This window comes from Podarcis tiliguerta (genome assembly GCF_965153285.1).
Source record: "Podarcis tiliguerta genome assembly, chromosome: 12".
NCBI classification, from domain to species: Eukaryota; Metazoa; Chordata; class Lepidosauria; order Squamata; family Lacertidae; genus Podarcis; species Podarcis tiliguerta.
In genome coordinates, this window is record NC_139545.1 from 55,506,668 (window position 1) to 55,525,029 (window position 18,362).

General features: G+C 48.3%; 1 protein-coding gene across 1 annotated transcript in view; it reads left to right on the forward strand.

The window, feature by feature from the left end:
• Positions 1-2,211: 2,211 nt before the first annotated feature.
• The window catches only part of NBEAL2 (neurobeachin like 2), a 209,981-nt gene continuing 193,830 nt past the window's right edge, over positions 2,212-18,362 (forward strand). Inside the window, exon 1 of the mRNA XM_083405874.1 lies at positions 2,212-2,502. Within this exon, the coding sequence (XP_083262000.1) occupies positions 2,452-2,502 (51 nt within the window). The 5' untranslated portion in view covers positions 2,212-2,451. The remainder of the gene's footprint in view (positions 2,503-18,362) is intronic.

Below are 18,362 nucleotides of genomic sequence, written 5' to 3' on the forward strand. Positions count from 1 at the left end.
GGACACATTTTACTCATGTTAAAACACACTGGTTCCCGGACCGTCCGCGGGCCGGATTTAGAAGGCGATTGGGCCGGATCCGGCCCCCGGGCCTTAGTTTGCCTACCCATGGTATAAGGCATCTGTCCTTAAGTTAATCCAATCACACACCACAATCCTAAATATACTCAATAGGTTTGGTAGGTTGCCTGCAGCATACTAAAGTCAGAAAGGAATTACTTTCACTTGCTTCTACTATAAAAATTCTTGAAAGCTAATAGCTGGATAGAATCTTTGGAAAGACTGTGGGATGAAGGGAATAACTTTACTGCATGCAATGCACTTAATGAAAATGTGATGAAAATGATGTATAGATGGCATTTAACACCCTCAAAACTTGCTAAAATGTTTAAGACCAGAGCTAGCAAGTGTTGGAAATGCAAAGAAAAGGAAGGCATATTTTACCACAAGTGGTGGACGTGTAAAGAGCTAAAGGCTTTCTGGGAAACGATATATAATGAGTTAAAGAAAAGGTTCAAAAACCAGAAGCCTTTTTACTGGGAATAGTAGGTGAAGAGATACAAAAAAAAGAGAAAAAGATAAAAGACTGTTCATGTATTTTACAACAGCGGCAAGAATCCTTTTAGCTCCAAAATGGAAACGGCAAGAAGTACCAACGAAAGAGGAGTGGCAGATGAAAATGATGGATTTTGCAGAACTGGCAAAGCTGACGGGAAAAATCCGAAACCAGCGTCATAAAATATTCCAAAAGGACTGGAGTAAATTTATACAATACAGTATTTGAAAGATTACTGCAAGCAATGAGCATCACTAGCAGGGTTGCCTGAAGACTCGTAACGAGAAGCTCTCTCCCTTTTTATTTTAACCTAAATTTTAATGTCTTTTTGTAATGAGTGAATCTAGAATTGGGAAACGTATATAAAATGCAACGATATAAAGGTTGGTTTTGAAAGCCGTGAGGCGAGAGGGAAAGAAGTAAGTGGATGGGCTCTAAAGAGCGAGAGTGGTAAAGTGGATAACAGTGATATGATTGTTTATTATTAAATGGGAAACTGATAAAAATTACTTTAAAAAAGAAGGAAAAAGTTAATAGCTGGTATTTTTGTATGTTCCCAGTATTACAAGGGCACACTTGAGTGATTCTGACTACACACACATACGAGTTGTGGTCTGACTTGGCTGTAACTGCAATTGGGCTATTTTCCAACTGCACCCCTAGAGAGCGTCAAGTCATAGTTGGGTCCCCCGGGGTCATCTAGTCTAACCCCCTGCAATGCAGAAATCTCAGCTAAAGATTGCCGGACAGTCTTGTTATCACTGCAGTCCTGCAACGCGTTTACTCCTGTTTAAGGAAGGATCCGGCCCCGAGTCAGCGCGCGAAGAGGGGTCGCAACTTGCACACTTGTTCAACGGAAAGGAGTCGTCCCATTAAACTTGTGCGCGTAGAGGTTTTGTTTCCAAGTCTAGACCCGCATCGCCACTAACGTGAGAAACCCCTCCCGCAAGAAAGTTGCGTGTTTCTTGGGTTTTCCTATTGTAAACCGCCTTGTGACCCTCGGATGAAGGGCGGTGTAGAAATTCAATTCAATAAATAAAAGCCAACATTTTAAAAAAGCCAAGACGCACTTACCCGGGAGTAAGTTCCATGGAGCTCAGCGGGCCTTACTCCCGAGTAAGACCTGTCCGGCAGAAGGCAAAGCCTTGAGCGGCTGGAAGAAAGAAAAAAAGTGGCGGCCGTTGGGGCTGCGATCCCAGGAGCTCGAGAGGCTAATTTAATAAATAGCAACAATCTTGAACCTACTCGGGAGTAAAGCCCCTCCTTTGAACTCGCCGTAAAAGAAGACCGGGCGGGGGGAAACGGGCATTTCAGCCCTAACTGCAAGCATCGCCGCAGGCCGCGGGGACTCCTCGCGAGTAAAGCGAGGCAGTTCTCCCTGCCTGAAGCTCAGGATCAGGCCCCAAACGGGGAGGCATTTCCCCGCTTCCGCAGCTGGCGGCCAGGGGACTACTCTGAAGTAAAGCGGCTCGCCGAATCGGGGCCCCCACCCCACCCCAAAGGCGAGGAGTCCGTGCGCCCCCAGGCGAGGCTGCGCGCCGTGGCGCACACCTGGAGGAGCAGCAGCGGCGGCCGCGTTGTCGGCGAGGCGGCGGCGTCTCTCCTCCCTCGGGGCCGGGGCCGGGCCGCGAATCAGGTGCTGGGAGAGGAGGAGGAGCCGGAGCCGGAGCCCGAGGGCTGGCAGCGGCCGTCGCCACCAGCATGGCGGAGGGAGCCGAGCGCGGCGCCCGGGGGAGCGTTGCGCGCCGCTTGGAGTGAAAGGCAGCGACGCGGCGACGCGCGTAAAGTTACCCTTGCGCTCGCCCAGGGGAAAAGGCGCCGCCGCCGCCGCGCCATGGATCTGGCCGCCGCGTGAGCCGGGAACGGAGGGACGGGAGGCGCAGCCGCCCCGCGCCATGGCTTCCAAGGAGCGCCTCTACGAGCTGTGGATGCTGTATTTTGCCAAGGTAGGCGCTTCCCCTTTGCGCGCGCGCTTGCGCCCCTATTTCTTGGGGGGTGAGGCTGCGCCCCTCTTTTTTTAGGGGGTCTCTTTCCTTCGCCTTTGGAAACACCTGCGCCGACTCCCCGGGAATAAAAAGGACCTCTGGTTTTGGGGGTACCAGGTCTGTTGCTTGTTACACCTCTCCTTACACCCTGCCTCTCCGAATTTAATCCTTTTGTTCCTTGTTTTGCGTTTATTTGGGGTGCGTGTGGTGCACCCCTATTGTTTATTTACTTCCCATCTCTTGGGGGTACCGGTTGCCTTTTTCTTTTGGAAAATGCCCGGCGGGTGGGGGGGGGGGAAAGGGAGAGGTTACCTGCTTGCTCTTAAGTTGTTTGCTGCCTCGCACCTGTCCGCTCCAAAGGAGAATCCAGGTAAATCGAGAACTCTCTTTCACCCTCGATTTACCTGCCCTTTCCTTTTGTTAGCGGGTTCCAGCGGGTCTGCAGAGAAGGCAATCTTCCGTTCCTTCCTCCCCCCCCCCCCGTCAGTTTGCTCCCCACCGACCTCTGCTTCTCCTTTGCACCTTTTGGGGGGGCCACCTGCGGCACCCGACAAACCAGCTCCAATTTCTACTTTTGTCTTGGCAAGCTCCCAACACCATGCCTTCCTTGGAGCGAAGATCTTTCTCTTTCTCTACCCGCCCCCCTTTCAAAACACTGAAGTCAGACCACAACACCTGTTACCTGCGGTTTAAAAAAACCCACCACCACCAATCCTCTGGCTTGGAGATGCTCAGAATTTGAACCCAGTACCTCCTGTACCACTTCAAGTCCCGCTCAAAGTCTCCTGCACCCTACTTGGGCTACCTGCAGCCCATAATGTTTCTTACCTTGTTCCACCTGTCACCCCTTTCTTTGTTCCACCTGCCCCCCCCCAAATATTATATGCTCCTTGGAAAGTTCGCTTTGGTGTTGCGGTTCAAGATCCATGACTCCTCTTAAGCCCTACGAAGTTAGTCATCATGTCCCTTTAACTTCAGTAGGCCTACTCTTGAGAAGGTACAAACCTAGGACTTTCTGCCTTAAGTTTATTGGAGGGGACAGTGTCCATTTTCTGACCCCCTGCTGATGCCCCCCAAAAAAACTTCCTGGTGTGGGTGACTTCGGACCCAGCCCCAGCCCCCTTTGCACCTGCTAACCCCCCAGTTTCTTTCATTCTCCTGGGAAATCTCCATGCCTGGAAGAGGCGATTTTTTTTTCAATGGGAAACTCGGGGTGGACCTTTAGTTTGCAGATAATATAATCGCACCCATCTCCATGCAGTTTCATGGGGGTACTCCCCCAAGGCTCCCCCAATTACCTGAAATCCCTGCGCTTTCTATTCTTCCTCGCCAATTCTCCCGGCGCAATGTCTTTAACGCACCAAAGAAATCTTAATTCCTTTGCTTCCCCCTTCTTGGGCGGTGGGTTCCTATTTTGGGGTGGGTATCTGTAGCTGCCAGGAAAAAAAAAACCCTAAAGGGGAGCATTTGCTGGGGGGTGGGGAGAGAGAGAAAACACCAAGCGCGGGCTCTCCTTTGCCTAACCCTCCCCTTCGCTGTCTGATGCAAAATAGAATTGCAAATTTTTGCAACCCCCTGGCGGGTGCCAGTCGGTGAGGAGGAAGGTGCGCTTTCTATTGTGACCTGCGTGTGGTGGACTTGGGGGAATCGCGGAGCAAGTGTGCGATGCGCGCGGGGGGTGGGGGGTTGGTTTGGATTGGATGGCCGTCAGGTCACCCCCCCCCCGCCACTTTCCTTGGGGACGGAATCTCGGCGATTCACTCTGTGAAAAAACCATTGTTCCTTTTGCAAGGGCAAGGAGAGGCAAGCGATCATTTTGCGAGTTTCTCCCCCCCCATTTCCCTCCTTCCCAATTAACACCCCCCCCCCAAAAAAAAACCAAACCTGAAGCAGGCCCTTAGGGAATTGTGGCGTAGGAGAGTCTACTTCCTGGGTCCCTTTTGCTGTGTGTGTGTGGTTTTTGGCTGCTTTTTTTGGACGGGCTTTTGTTCCTGATTTCCTTTTTCTTGTCTCCATTTAAAAAAAGGGGGGGGGGGCGTCTCACGAATGTTTGCATGTGCTCACTCCAGAGACACGTGTGTGTGCGCGTGTGTGTGTTGTCCGGATCCTCCGGCTGGGTTTTTTGTTTGTTTCTGCTGTTAAATAAATAAATTAAAGACACAATAGCCTGGAGAAGTTTGCATGGGAGGCGGCTCGGAGCAAAGGCACGGCCTCCCTCGGAAATCCTGCTTCTTGTGCGTGTGTGTCAGCCTGCAAAGCATCTCTCCTCCCGAGGGGCAGGGAGGGGTCCCTTGCACGTTGATGTGTGCAGGTCGCTAATTAAGAAATTATTATTTAATTGGAAAAGCATATCCTGCTCTTGCCGATTCTGCTCAATAATTATAATTATAATAATAACTTACTTATACCCCACCCATCTGGCTGGGTTTCCCCAGCCACTCTGGGTGGCTTCCAACACTATTAATAACAATAATAATAAAAATTAATAAAATTATTTATACCCTGCCCATCTGACTGGGTTTCCCCAGCCACTCTGGGCAGCTTCCAATAGAACACTAAAATACAATAACCTACTAAACATTAAAAGCTTCCCTAAACAGGGCTGCCTTCAGGTGTCTTCTAAAAGTTTGATAGTTGAGAAATCTGGTGGGAGGGAGTTCCACAGGGTGGGTGCCACTACCGAGAAGGCCCTCTGCCTGGTTCTCTGTAACTTGGCTTCTCGCAGGGAGGGAACCGCCAGAAGGCCCTCGGCGCTGGACCTGAGTGTCCGGGCAGAACGATGGGGATGGAAATGCTCCTTCAGGTATACTGGGCCGAGGCCGTTTAGGGCTTTAAAGGTCAGCACCAACACTTTGAATTGTGCTCGGAAACGTACTGGGAGCCAATGCACCGTAGGTCTTTCAAGACCGGTGTTATATGGTCTCAGCGGCCGCTTCCAGTCACCAGTCTAGCTCCTGCATTCTGGATTAATTGCAGTTTTCAGGTCACCTTCAAAGGTAGCCCCACGTAGAGCGCATTGCAGTAGTCCAAGCAGGAGATAACCAGAGCATGCACCACTCTGGAGAGACAGTCTGCGGGCAGGTAGGGTTTCAGCCTGCGTACCAGATGGAGCTGATAAACAGCTGCCCTGGACACAGAATTGACCTGCACCTTCATGGACAGCTGTGAATCCAGAATGACTCCCAGGCTGCGCGCCTGGTCCTTCAGGGGCAGAGTTACCCCATTCAGGACCAGGGAGTCCTCCACACCCGCCCGCCTCCTGTCCCCCCAAAACAGTACTTCTGTCTTGTCAGGATTCAACCTCAATCTGTTAGCCTCAAGCAAACCTCATGAGCAGTTAGCATATTTAACACACCTTTAAAGCACCCTAAAGATCCTAGAAGCTGTGTGGTTTCCCTGTTGCTGAACCTAGCACCTTTACGAAACTATAATTCTCAGGGTTCTTTTTTTTGGGGGGAAGCCTTGTGCTTTAAATGTATGGTGTGTGCATAGCTGTCACATTCGCTGTATGTTTACAGCACATTTAATGCACGTGGCTTCACTCAGAAAACCCCGGAAGCTGTAGTTTACCGTCCGCAGTGCTACAACTCCCGGCACCCTTGACAAACTACATTTCTCAGCATTATTTGCAGGAAGCTGGGTGCTTTGAATATAGGGTGTGTTTGCAGCCTGCACGTTCTCAGTGACCATGGAATGAAGAGGGGGAATTGGCAGGGCTGGGAAACTGGAGAGAGGGCAACGGAATGGAGTGCCTTAGGAAAGGGAGCGGCTGGCGGGGACCAGGAATGTGAAACACTCCACGTTGTGTCCTTTCCCTGCAGGGGTTGATAATTTACTGCAGGTTTTGCCAAGCTGGTGCCCTGAGATGTTTTGAACCATCAACCCATTTATGGACCATCAGTGTTTAAGGTCAGTGTTGGTGCTGACCTTTAAAGCCCTAAACGGCCTCAGTCCTGTATACCTGAAGAAGCGTCTCCACCTCCATCATTCTGCCTGGACGCTGAGGTCTAGCGCCGAGGGCCTTCTGGCGGTTCCCTCACTGCGAGAAGCCAAGTTACAGGGAACCAGGCAGAGGGCCTTCTCGGTGGCACCCGCCCTGTGGAACGCCCTCCCACCAGATGTCAAAGAGAAAAATAACTACCAAACTTTTAGAAGACATCTGAAGGCAGCCCTGTTAAGGGAAGCTTTTAATGTTTAATAGGTTATTGTATTTTAGTGTTCTGTTGGAAGCTGCCCAGAGTGGCTGGGGAAACCTAGACAGATGGGCGGGGTATAAATAATACATTATTATTATTATTATTATTATTATTATCATCATCATCATCATTATCATTATTATTAACTTTCTCCCCCACATAGCTACTCCTTATACACCCCTTCCAAAATCTGCTGTGAAGAGCTGGGTGAACCCTAGAATGGATTTAGGGGTACATACGGAGAGGAGAGAGAGGGGGGAATTTCCTTGCGCAAATGGAACTTTTTCGCTGGGTACCACACAGGGAATTGTATCAAACCAAGCTTTTACTTAGGGTAGACCCCTTGGAAATGGGTGGGCCCAGGTTTTCCGTGTCCATTCATAAAAATTTACGAGTTTATTTTGAGTAGGGCGAACATTGAACGCAACCCAGTAAATAGGAAGCTTGACAGTTTCAAAATCATAATTACCATATTTTTTGCTCTATAAGACTCACTTTTTCCCTCCTAAAAAGTAAGGGGAAATGTGTGTGCGTCTTATGGAGCGAATGCAGGCTGCACAGCTATCCCAGAAGCCAGAACAGCAAGAGGGATTGCTGCTTTCACTGAGCAGCGATCCCTCTTGCTGTTCTGGCTTCTGAGATTCAGAATATTTTTTTTCTTGTTTTCCTCCTTCAAAAACTAGGTGCGTCTTGTGGTCTGGTGCGTCCTATAGAGCGAAAAATACGGTAATGTTTTCACAGCTGATTGTCCCCTCCGAGTGTGTGAATCGGGAGATCGCAGGCAGTGATTTGGGTTGTTGGAATTTATTCCTCAACAGTTTTCAGTACAGTCGATAGAGTCTGAGACTTTGCATCTTAGGGTCATGGGTTCGAATCCTACGTTGGGCCAAAGATTCCTGCATTGCAGGGGGGTTGGACTAGATGGCCCTCGGTGTCCCTTCGGACTCAATTTCTATGATTCTTAGAAAAGGAAGGGAAGGGGACCTGCTGTTATCTTTTAAATGTTTGCAAATCCAGTCTTCCAGGCGACACCTCTACATAACAGAACGCTTAAATCACATTTAAGTGTGCCTTAATTTTCCCCCTTTAGTTATTTCGGGTTAAATACTTGTGGAATGTCCAGTGGAGGCAGCGTAGTGAGTGTCAGACTTGGAAGACCCGAGTTCGAATCTCACTCGGCCCACGGAGCTCACTAGATGTGACCGTGGGCGCCACTCACCGCCTCTCAGCCGAACCTACCCATCGCTGTCAACGTTTCCCCCTTTTTTAAGGGAAATTCCCTTATTCCGAATTGGATTCCTCGCAAGAAAAGGGAGAAGTTGACAGCTATGAACCTACCTCACAGGGCTGTTGCGGAGATTAGATGGGGAGGGGGGAGAACCGTGGGTGTTGAATAAATAAATACCGAGACCAGAAAGCAGCGCAGACTTTTATTTTTAGCCTTGTTTGCTGAAAGAGATCCTTTCTGTTTTCCGACCTCCTCAGGCAACAATGGCCTGAATTAGGGCTGGATTTGCCAGGCCCCTCCTTAGACTAGTGGAGCGATGAGCTGGGGAATTTCCAGTCGCAAGTCACAGATCTAGGGCAGCCGCCTTGTAAGGGGGCACGTATTGCGTTCAGAAGGTCGCGGGTTCAAATCCGGGGACCCCTCTCTGCCTTGCATTGTGGAGAATAGCGCTGATTGCCTTCCTGGGTAGCTGCAGAGACACAAACCAAACAGTGTTTTCAAACCCTCAAAAAAGTGTTCTGAGGTTTATCTATTTATTTTTAAAATATTTTATTAGGAATTTCAACAAGACATTTTATCAAAAAACGTATCATCCTTAATTCCCCCCAACCCCTCCCCGTAAAATAACCCCCCCTCCCCCCTCCAGACTTCCTTCAGCTCCTCTCTCTGGTTTATCAACAAATGTTACAAAATTATATGGATCCTTAATTTACCTAACTGACTATCGTCAATAAAAATGTTTGCGAGTGTTTATTCAAAACCTGCCAAGGAGTCCAGTTCATTTTGTTACTTCTTTAAGTACAGTGGTACCTCGGGTTACATACGCTTCAGGTTACATACACTTCAGGTTACATACGCTTCAGGTTACAGACTCCTCTAACCAAGAAATAATACCTCGGGTTTAGAACTTTGCTTCAGGATGAGAATAGAAATCGTGCTCCGGTGGCGCGGCAGCAGCGGGAGGCCCCATTAGCTAAAGTGGTGCTTCAGGTTAAGAACAGTTTCAGGTTAAGAACGGACCTCCGGAACGAATTAAGTACTTAACCCGAGGTACCACTGTACTTTGAAAAAGGTTCCCATTCATCTTTAAAGTCACAGTTGTCCCGTAGTTTGTGTGTCACTTTTGCCAATTCTGCGTAGTCCATCAGTTTTTCTTGCCATAGGTCTTTAGTCAGGATTTCCTCGTTCTTCCATCCTTGCGCAATTAAGACTCTTGCCGCCGTTATCACATACAAAGTGAGGTTTAAAGGATGTTCTCTCACTTACGGTTGGAATGCTGAAACGGGGATCATGGCGCAGCTGCCTTGAGTCCGGATAGCCATCGGAATCCTAGAATTCTTGGGAACCCCAAGGCTCATCTAGATGAACCCTACTTGCAATGCAGAAATCCCTAGCTGTCAACTGTCCCTTATTTGGCGGGAAACTCCCTTATCCCAGTGCCGTGTCCCGCTGCTGTCCCTTATTGATGATGTCCCTTAAATTTCCCGGGTTTCAAAGGAAGCAGCTCCTCTCCCTCCCTCCCTGCTGGCCAGGGAGGAGAGAGGCTTCATCTGTGTTGCCTGGCTGCGTTGCTCACCCAATAAGGAGTCTAAGAACGACTGGGGGGTGGAGCTTGCATGCCTTGGGCTGATCAAATTGCCTGGGGACTCGCCTTTGCTCAGCGCTTCCCAGCGGAGAGGTGACGGTGGTTTTCCTTGCTGCATCCCCTTTGCCGGGTTGCTGTGCTGTGGGAACCACCGCTTGAAGCTTCGTTTGGCTGCTGGCTGGGCTTTCTGCCTTTGGCTCGGAGGGGCTCAGAAGTTGAACATACCTGTGTTCTGAAAATCCCTTATTTTGGCTGCTGATCTCATATTTTTGAGGCTGCTGGTCCCTTATTTTCAAATCTGTAAGTTGACAGCTATGCAAAAATCACAGATATTATTTATTATGCTTGGGCCCCACCTTTCCTTCAAAGGATCTGAGGCGACACTTACAGTTTCTGTTCCTCCCTGTTTTCGCCATACAACGACCCTGTAAGGTAGGCTGGTCTGAGAGACAGCAGTTTGCTCAAGGCCACACACCCAGTGAGTTTCGTGGCAGAGAGCCGGGGATCCAAACAATGGTTTCTTCTAGGTCCTAGTCTGACACTCTTAACACAGCCATGGGAACCCGGATACCGTTGGACTACGACTCCCATCGTCCCTAGCTAGCAGGACCAGCGGTCAGGGATGATGGGAATTGTAGTCCCAAAACAGTTATATCTAACAGATATATTATGATAAAAGTGTATATTGGCAATAAGTAATTGGCAGTAAGTAATATGGAATATGGAATAGACAGGATGCTGGGTCTTTAGTGTTAAGACCAATTTATGTTTTATTGTTAAGAAAATTATGGGGTTTTTTTGTTTTGTTTTTTAAAAAATATATTAAAATTTTCACAATTATAACAAAAACCACAAAGCAAAATAACACACAAAAACAGAAAAAAGGGAAAATTACAACAATATAGAAAAAAGAAAAAGGAACAATAAACAAAGAATAAAAACAGACTTAATTCTTTAAAAATCCCAACTTTTTAAACCTCTTAATTGACTTCCTCTAGTCCTTCCCTTCTGAGTTTCCGTCTATGTTAAGAAAATTATGTGTCTATGGTTATTCCTGTGTGTAATTTGGTATTTGTGTTTTTTCGTTTTTTCTTGCGGTATCAATAATAATAATAATAATAATAATATAAAATAAAAAGCAGTTGGGAGGGCTGTGTCTGCTCTAGCCACTACAGCACACTGTCCAAGGCAAAAAGCTTTCCTCTCTGTCACATTTGCCCTCCCCAAAATCACTTCCCTCTCCGGAGATCAGAACCGGGAGCAGGGAGGTCAGGGCAGCTGCCGTTGCGAGTTCGAGAGTTGCCACTTCAGGGAAGGAGGTTGTCTGCCTGGGCTCTGGGCCGCTTGTCTGAGGTTACTTGAGGGATCAGGGCTCGGGTCGCTGAATCCAGAAGACAAAATATTTCCCAGCCTTCTCTGCAAACTCTCGTTTCAGGGCCAAACCAACAGAACAGTTTCCCAGATATTTCTTCCCCTCTTCTCTACCTCCCCCCTCTTTTTTTTTGGCTACCGTCCCTCCGTTAGGCAAATTGTGTCCCCTACAACAAGATCTTTGTTTTCATTCTGCAAAAAGAAGAGGGAAAAAAGCGAAAACTGCCTTGGCGAAGGGGAATTCCTCTCTCTGTTGTTGTTGTGTTAAAGAGGAAGCCAATGTAGCTTGCAGAATACTAATAAAGCCAATTGAGGAAAATAAACAAGATCTGATTTGCTTGGAATAAGCATCTGCAATAAAAAATATATATATTTAAAAAGAATACTCAGGGTGGTTGTGCCTCCGTTGCGCTGATCAGAAGATAAGAGCAATGGCAGAAGAGGTAAAAAGATAAATGGTTTAAATAGAGAGAAAGAATTGGGTCGTGCTGGTCTTTTCCTTTCGTTTACTGCTCCGGGTCGTAAATTAACAAATTGACTTTTTATATGAACGAAGGTTAAGGTGCGGGGTTCGGTTACTGGTCTGTTTTGCTGTGCCTGCTCTCGGTTGAATTTGTCTAGTGTCCTTTTAAAGCCACGGGGGTTTGTCTCATCCCTACTTCTAAGCTTGTCCAAGTCATCGGCCGTCGCCGCATCTTGTGGCAGGGAGTTCCGCAGGGTGCACTGGGCGAAGAAGCCCTTTCATGGAGGCATGTGTAGTAGCTCAGACATAGACCATCTGCTTTTCCCACAGAAGGACTCAGACTCTGAGTGGCGTTTTCAGAAAGCGGTGGGAAGACCCGCTGCCGGAAATTGCGGGAAAGTTGAAATTAGTGTAGGCAGAATTGAGCGAAATGAATCCTCGAGTCTGAGCTAAATGCATCAAAGTCAACTTTCTCTCTCTCTCTCTGCATGTTTATCATAGCTGTCAACCATCCCTTATTTGGCGGGAAACTCCCTTATCCCAGTGCTATGTCCCACCGCTGTCCCTTATTGATGATGTCCCTTAAATTTCCCGGGTTTCAAAGGAAGCAGCTCCTCTCCCTCCCTCCCTGCCGGCCAGGGAGGAGGGAGGCTCCAACTGTGTTGCTTGGCTGCCCGGCCCGCCCCCCTCCGGCCTCCTCTCACCAGCCTCGGCCCCCGGGAGTCCCTCCCCACCGGGACTGGCGGGAGCCTTGGGCCCTTCCGCCACCATCCTCCTCGCGGCCGCTGAACTGAGTGTCTCTGCCTGGGCCTCCCCTCTGCCTGTCACTGCCGCTCCCACTAGGCCGTACTGCGGCTGCACCGCCAAAGGACCCGGATGAGATGGGCAGCCTGGCATGGCCTATGAATTGCTGAGGAGCCTTGAGAGGAGAGCGAGGGCAACCATAGAGAAAGCTGTTCAGAGAGAGGAGGAAGAGGAGGAGGCGGAGGCGCGGGCAGGTGTTCCAAGGGCTACAAGGGAAGGACCGCAAGCGCTTCTCACATAGATTTGTAGTGGTAGACTAGCATAGATGGTCTGATATGCGGGTTTACTTCGGGCACTATTCCCCCCCCCTCTTCCTCCCGCCCCGCCTGATGGAACTGAGAGCTGCAGATGGAGCACGAGAGAAAAGATACAGAACTGCAGCAGCATCTTCGTAGCTTGGACTTCGTTTTCGCGAAAAGTGGTTGCTGCTTGTCGTTATTTAATTGCAGCGTTTCATCGGCTGGTGTCTTGAGCAGCAACCTCTGGAAACGAAGGGCTAAAAACCGGCGCTGCTCTCCCAAATTACCTGGCCCCCTTTAACTGGTTGACTAAAATCCCTTATTTTGGCTGCTGGTCCCTTATTTTCAAGGCTGCTGGTCCCTTATTTTCAAATCTGTAAATTGACAGCTATGATGTCTACTGGCAGATTATTTGGTTTCTCTACCTCCTTTGTACCTGGCCTAGACTTCGTAGCAATTGTCAACCAAACCAAATACAGAAATGCCTTGGAATGCAAGAGTTTCTGACAATTAAATCCCGCTTGCAGTTTCCCATAGGATTCCGGCTGGTTCCTTAGTGAGTTGCCGGTTGGTTCTACTTGCTTTGCGTTGGAGAAGATTAAAAACTTAATAAATAAATAAACAAACTTAATATCTAAGGGGGTCATTGGCTGTGTTTCTGCATTCGGTAGAACGGTTAGTAATACCGTCGGTAGGGATAACTCCTGGATCTGTTGCGGCAGAGTTTAAATGGCTTTAAAAGGGGATTAAGACAGATTTGTGGGCGATAAGGTTTATCCACAGCGACCCAGTCATGAAGGCTACGAATTATGTCCGTGATCATATACATCATGCACTTACCAGTTTCCAGGGATCATAAATGTGCCGTTCTCCCAGCTCTACCTCTCCTTCAAATCGGAACCAGTGAAGGTCCTGTGTGAGTGTCTGGAGGCAGTTGGAGGATGGATGGTGGCTAACAGATTGAGGTTGAATCCTGACAAGACAGAAGTACTGTTTTTGGGGGACAGGGGGCAGGCGGGAGTGGAGGACTCCCTGGTCCTGAATGGGGTAACTGTGCCTCTGAAGGACCAGGTGCGCGACCTGGGAGTCATTTTGGACTCACAGCTGTCCATGGAGGTGCAGGTCAGTTCTGTATCCAGGGCAGCTGTTTACCAGCTCCATCTGGTACACAGGATGAGACCCTCCCTGCCCTCAGACTGTCTCGCCAGAGTGGTGCATGCTCTAGTTATCTCCCGCTTGGACTACTGCCATGCGCTCTACGTGGGGCTACCTTTGAAGGGGACCCGGAAACTACAACTAATCCAGAATGCGGCAGCTTCTCTGAACCACACAATGGCCACAGGTTCATTGCTGACAACTGCCCTGACGATAAACTGCTCTGCGTGAAACTCAAAGCGATGGCGAGAGCCATTTCCAGATGGCCTGCAGCGGTCCCAGGAAAGTGATGATCGTTATGCTCGCCGGGGCCTTTTAAAAACCTTGCTTCCCCTTGGCTGTTAACCTCAATTTATTTAATTGGCCCCAGTCCAAGCATGGCAGAGAAATGCAGGCTGCCTGTTCGTGTTCAAAATTCGCCAGGCTATCAGACACTTGTGACCGATTGAGAATGCCTGGACATCTGGATGGTGTCTGACGTCTCCACTATCTGGAGCTGTGTTCCTGGAGATCCTTGGATCGGGGCCGTTTTCACACACTAGCAACACAGCCTGTAGAATTCCATCCGTTCTATTTTAGCTGCGCCGTCAGAATGAATTTCAGGAACCAAATTGCTTTTTCCGCGCAGTCTGAGCAGGAGCAGTCACCATTAAGAATAAAGAGGTCGGAATAAGCCAATATATATGTGAACTGTCCCTGCCTCAAGTGACTTTTCTTCTCAAAGCTCTTAACCCAGCTCAAGGTTGTCATCTGAAGTAGCCAGACGATTAACTTAGAATCAAGCGCAGTCAGTCCATTATAGTGGTGCCTTGGTTCTCAAACGCCGAAAACCCAGAAGTAAGTGTTCCGGTTTCCGAACGTTTTTCAGAAGCTGAACATCCGGTGAGGCTGTCGGCTATTGTTTCCGGGGCGCCTGCACCAATCAGAAGCTGCGCCTTGGTTTTCGAACATTTCGGAAGTCAAACGGACTTCCGGAACAGATTAAATTTGGCGCTTTTGTTTTTGCTCTTTTTTGCGTTTTTGTTTGTTTGGCTTTTTCCTTTTTTGACTGTGGCTTGTTTTTTGTTTTATGATTGATTGATTGTGTGACAGCGGAAATGGATAAAAGCCCCCCATCCAAACAATGACTGTCATCAGTGCAGGTAAGAAAAAAAAGCTAATTTCAATTTTTCTCATCTGCAGTACTGTCTTATTTATTTTATAGTACAGTATTGCTTTCATTCTGTGGATCAATGGTCTCCTTAGATAGTAAAATCCATGTTAAATTGCTGTTTTAGGGGTTCTTTTTAAAAGTCTGGAACGGATTAATCCGTTTTGCATTACTTTCTATGGGAAAGCGTGCCTTGGTTTTGGAAGGCTTTGGTTTTGGAACGAACTTCTGGAATGGATTAAGTTTGAGAACCAAGCTACCACTGTACAGTGGTGCCTTGCAAGACGAAAAGAATCCGTTCCGCGAGTCTCTTCGTCTAGCGGTTTTTTCGTCTTGCGAAGCAACCCTATTAGCGGATTAGCAGATTAGCGCTATTATGGTTTAGCGGCTATTAGCGGCTATTAAAGGTTTAAGGGATTAGCGGATTAGCTGCTAAAAGGCTATTAGCAGCTTAGTGCCTTAGAAAAAGGGGGTGGGGAGCGAAACAAAATCGCAAGAATCGCAAGACATTTTCGTCTTGCGAAGCAAGCCCATAGAGAAATTCGTCCTGCGAAGCGCATTGAAAAACGGAAAACCCTTTCGTCTAGCGGGTTTTCCGTCTTGCGAGGCATTCGTCTTGCGGGGCACCACTGTATTTGGAAAATTAGGCTTTAGTCTTGCCCCAAAATGACAACTAGACATTCTGATTTGATGGCTGTAACCGTGGTTTAAGGAGCCATTTGGTACCTAGCTTATCTATCTGAGTTTCTAGAAGCAAGTGTGAGTATCTTCGATTGGGACTTCAAGAAAAGCTGTCAACCAACATAACTGTTTTGAGACTTGGCTGTTCCTGGGCCTAGTGAATTAATCCAGAACTGACTTATAGTTGTGATGATGTCAAGTATCTTGTTAGTTCTTTGTGTGAGGAAAATTAGTGTGTTCCTACATGGGATGCGGGTGGCACTGTGGGTTAAACCACAGAGCCTAGGACTTGCCAATCAGAAGGCCGGCAGTTTGAATCCCCGCGATGGGGTGAGCTCCCGTTGCTCAGTCCCTGCTCCTGCCAACCTAGCAGTTCGAAAGCACGTCAAAGTGCAAGTAGATAAATAGGTACCACTCCAGCGGGAAGGTAAACGGCGTTTCCGTGCGCTGCTCTGGTTCGCCAGAAGCAGCTTAGTCCTGCTGGCCACATGACCTGGAAGCTGTATGCCGGCTCCCTCGGCCAATAAAGCAAGATGAGCACCGCAACCCCAGAGTCGGCCACGACTGGACCTAATGGTCAGGAGTCCTTACATGAGTTGTCATTGGACATCCATGGGAAGAAGGATAATGGGAGCAAGAGATCTGAAGGAATTTGACAGGTTGGCTGGCCTGAGGGCTGTCTTAGGAGGAACACGGTTCTAGAAGATCAATTTATTCCATTTCTGGACAATCCATCGATCAAAGTCCTCTCGGAAATTGGCAAAAATCAATAAAATACACAGAGGGCGTCAATAAAACGATCACTTGTAAATCGCAGGGAAACCCCGCCGGCTGGCATAAAAATGATATTGAGAGCAGCATAGGAACGGACTGGTGTAAAATTGAATTGAAACCAGGCAAAAGTCCAGGAGAGCAATCCCTTCTGCGATTTCCAAAAATTGCATATCCCTATGTTATGAATGGTCTGTGTCACCAGGAAGCATGCAGCGATCCCTGCAGAGGCTTAGGATGGAAGCTGCGCGTAGCTTCCCTCCCAAGCCTCTGCTAAAGATGGCCCTGATCCCAGTCGTTGTCCTCCTCCTGCTTCCGTTTCCGAGCACAATTCAAAGTGTTGGTGCTGACCTTTAAAGCCCTGAACGGCCTCGGCCCAGTATACCTGAAGGAGCGTCTCCACCCCCATCATTCTGCCCGGACACTGAGGTCCAGCTCCAAGGGCCTTCTGGCGGTTCCCTCCCTGCGAGAAGCCAAGTTACAGGGAACCAGGCAGAGGGCCTTCTCGGTGGTGGCGCCCTCCCAGCAGATGTCAAAGAGAACAACAACTACCAGACTTTTAGAAGACATCTGAAGGCAGCCCTCTTTAGGGAAGCTTTTAATGTTTAACAGACCACTGTATTTTAATACTTTGTTTGAAGCAGGGAATAAATAATTTATTATTATTATTATTATTATTATTATTTATTTATTGAATAAATAATTTGTTGTTGTTGTTGTTGTTGTTGTTTTCGAGTTGCCAGGGGGTGCACTGGAGGGATCTTTGCACCAAGGCGCCGGATATGCTTAAGACGGCCCTGGCTCTTACAATCGGGATTTTGTGCGCTCAAATGCCTAGTCGACACTCAGAGCAGATGAAGAAGAAGTCACTTAGACTGCAGCACTTACTTCCTGCAGGTGGGAGACTGCAGACTCACCCTTGCACCCAGAAAGCTAGCACGTAGGAAAGGAGGCTAGACTAGGATCTTTCTTTCTACCAGATTATTTAGATCTCTGCTGCAGGGAGCATCTACGGGGAGGACCACTCAACCAGGTGGGGCTCTACCTGCAGTCGGAAAACAGTCCAGTCCCAACACAGCTTGACCAAACTCATCTGCTGTTTTTAACACAACGACCAAAACTTGTAAACCAGCCTTTCTCCACCTGTGGGTCCCCAGATGTTGTTGAACTACAACTCCCATCACCCCTAGCTAGCAAGGGCAGAGCTCAGGGATGATGGGAGTTAAACTGTTATAGCACTGCATTTTGTCTGGGTAACCAGAGGGGTCATGGTAGATTTGCACGCAGAAGGTTTCAAGTTTTGCATTGCAAATTTACATTCAAACATTAAACATCATCATTCAGGATTCCCTGAATCCTTCAACTCCGCTCCACCCTTACATGGTTACCATTATCAATCTTTTTTCCAATGCTTCTCTTGTTTTATCTGTTTCTCTTAAGCAATCCATTTTTACCATAATTGCAGGTGTTACTCAAATCCTGCCAAAGTTTTTAGCTGTTTGCAGTGTTCTCTTAAATGCATTATAAAATTTCCCCACTCCTTAAAGTTCTTCAGATCCATTTGCCTGTTTTAAAACGTTTCTAAGATACGGCTTGGAAAGGTCTCTTAGTCTGAGGCTTTGGAGATCTGCTTCCAAGAAGGTGGTAAATAAGATCCATAGCATGGCGTCAGCACTAGGAATCCCCCAAGCGTGTTTTGGGACTAGTACGGGGCCAATCGCAACCATGTAGAGATGACATCTCCCATCTGACTGGCCCCTCCAGCTTTCTTAAGCAGGTCAGCAAAAGAGCTTGCTTATTGTGTTTATATTCCTCCAAGGAGGGACGCGAGTGGCGCTGTGGGTTAAACCACAGAGCCTAGGACTTGCCGATCAGAAGGTCGGCGGTTCGAATCCCCGTGACGGGGTGAGCTCCCGTTGCTCAGTCCCTGATCCTGCCAGTTCAAAAGCACCTCAAAGTGCAAGTAGATAAACAGTGCGCTGCTCTGTTTTGCCAGAAGTGGCTTAGTCCTGCTGGCCACATGACCTGGAAGCTGTACGCCGGCTCCCTCGGCCAGTAAAGCGAGATGAGCGCCGCAACCCCAGAGTCGGCCACAACTGGACCTATTGGTCAGGGGTCCCTTTACCTTTACCCATTCCTCCAAGGACACATGGGTCACCCCTCTCCTTAATTCATCTC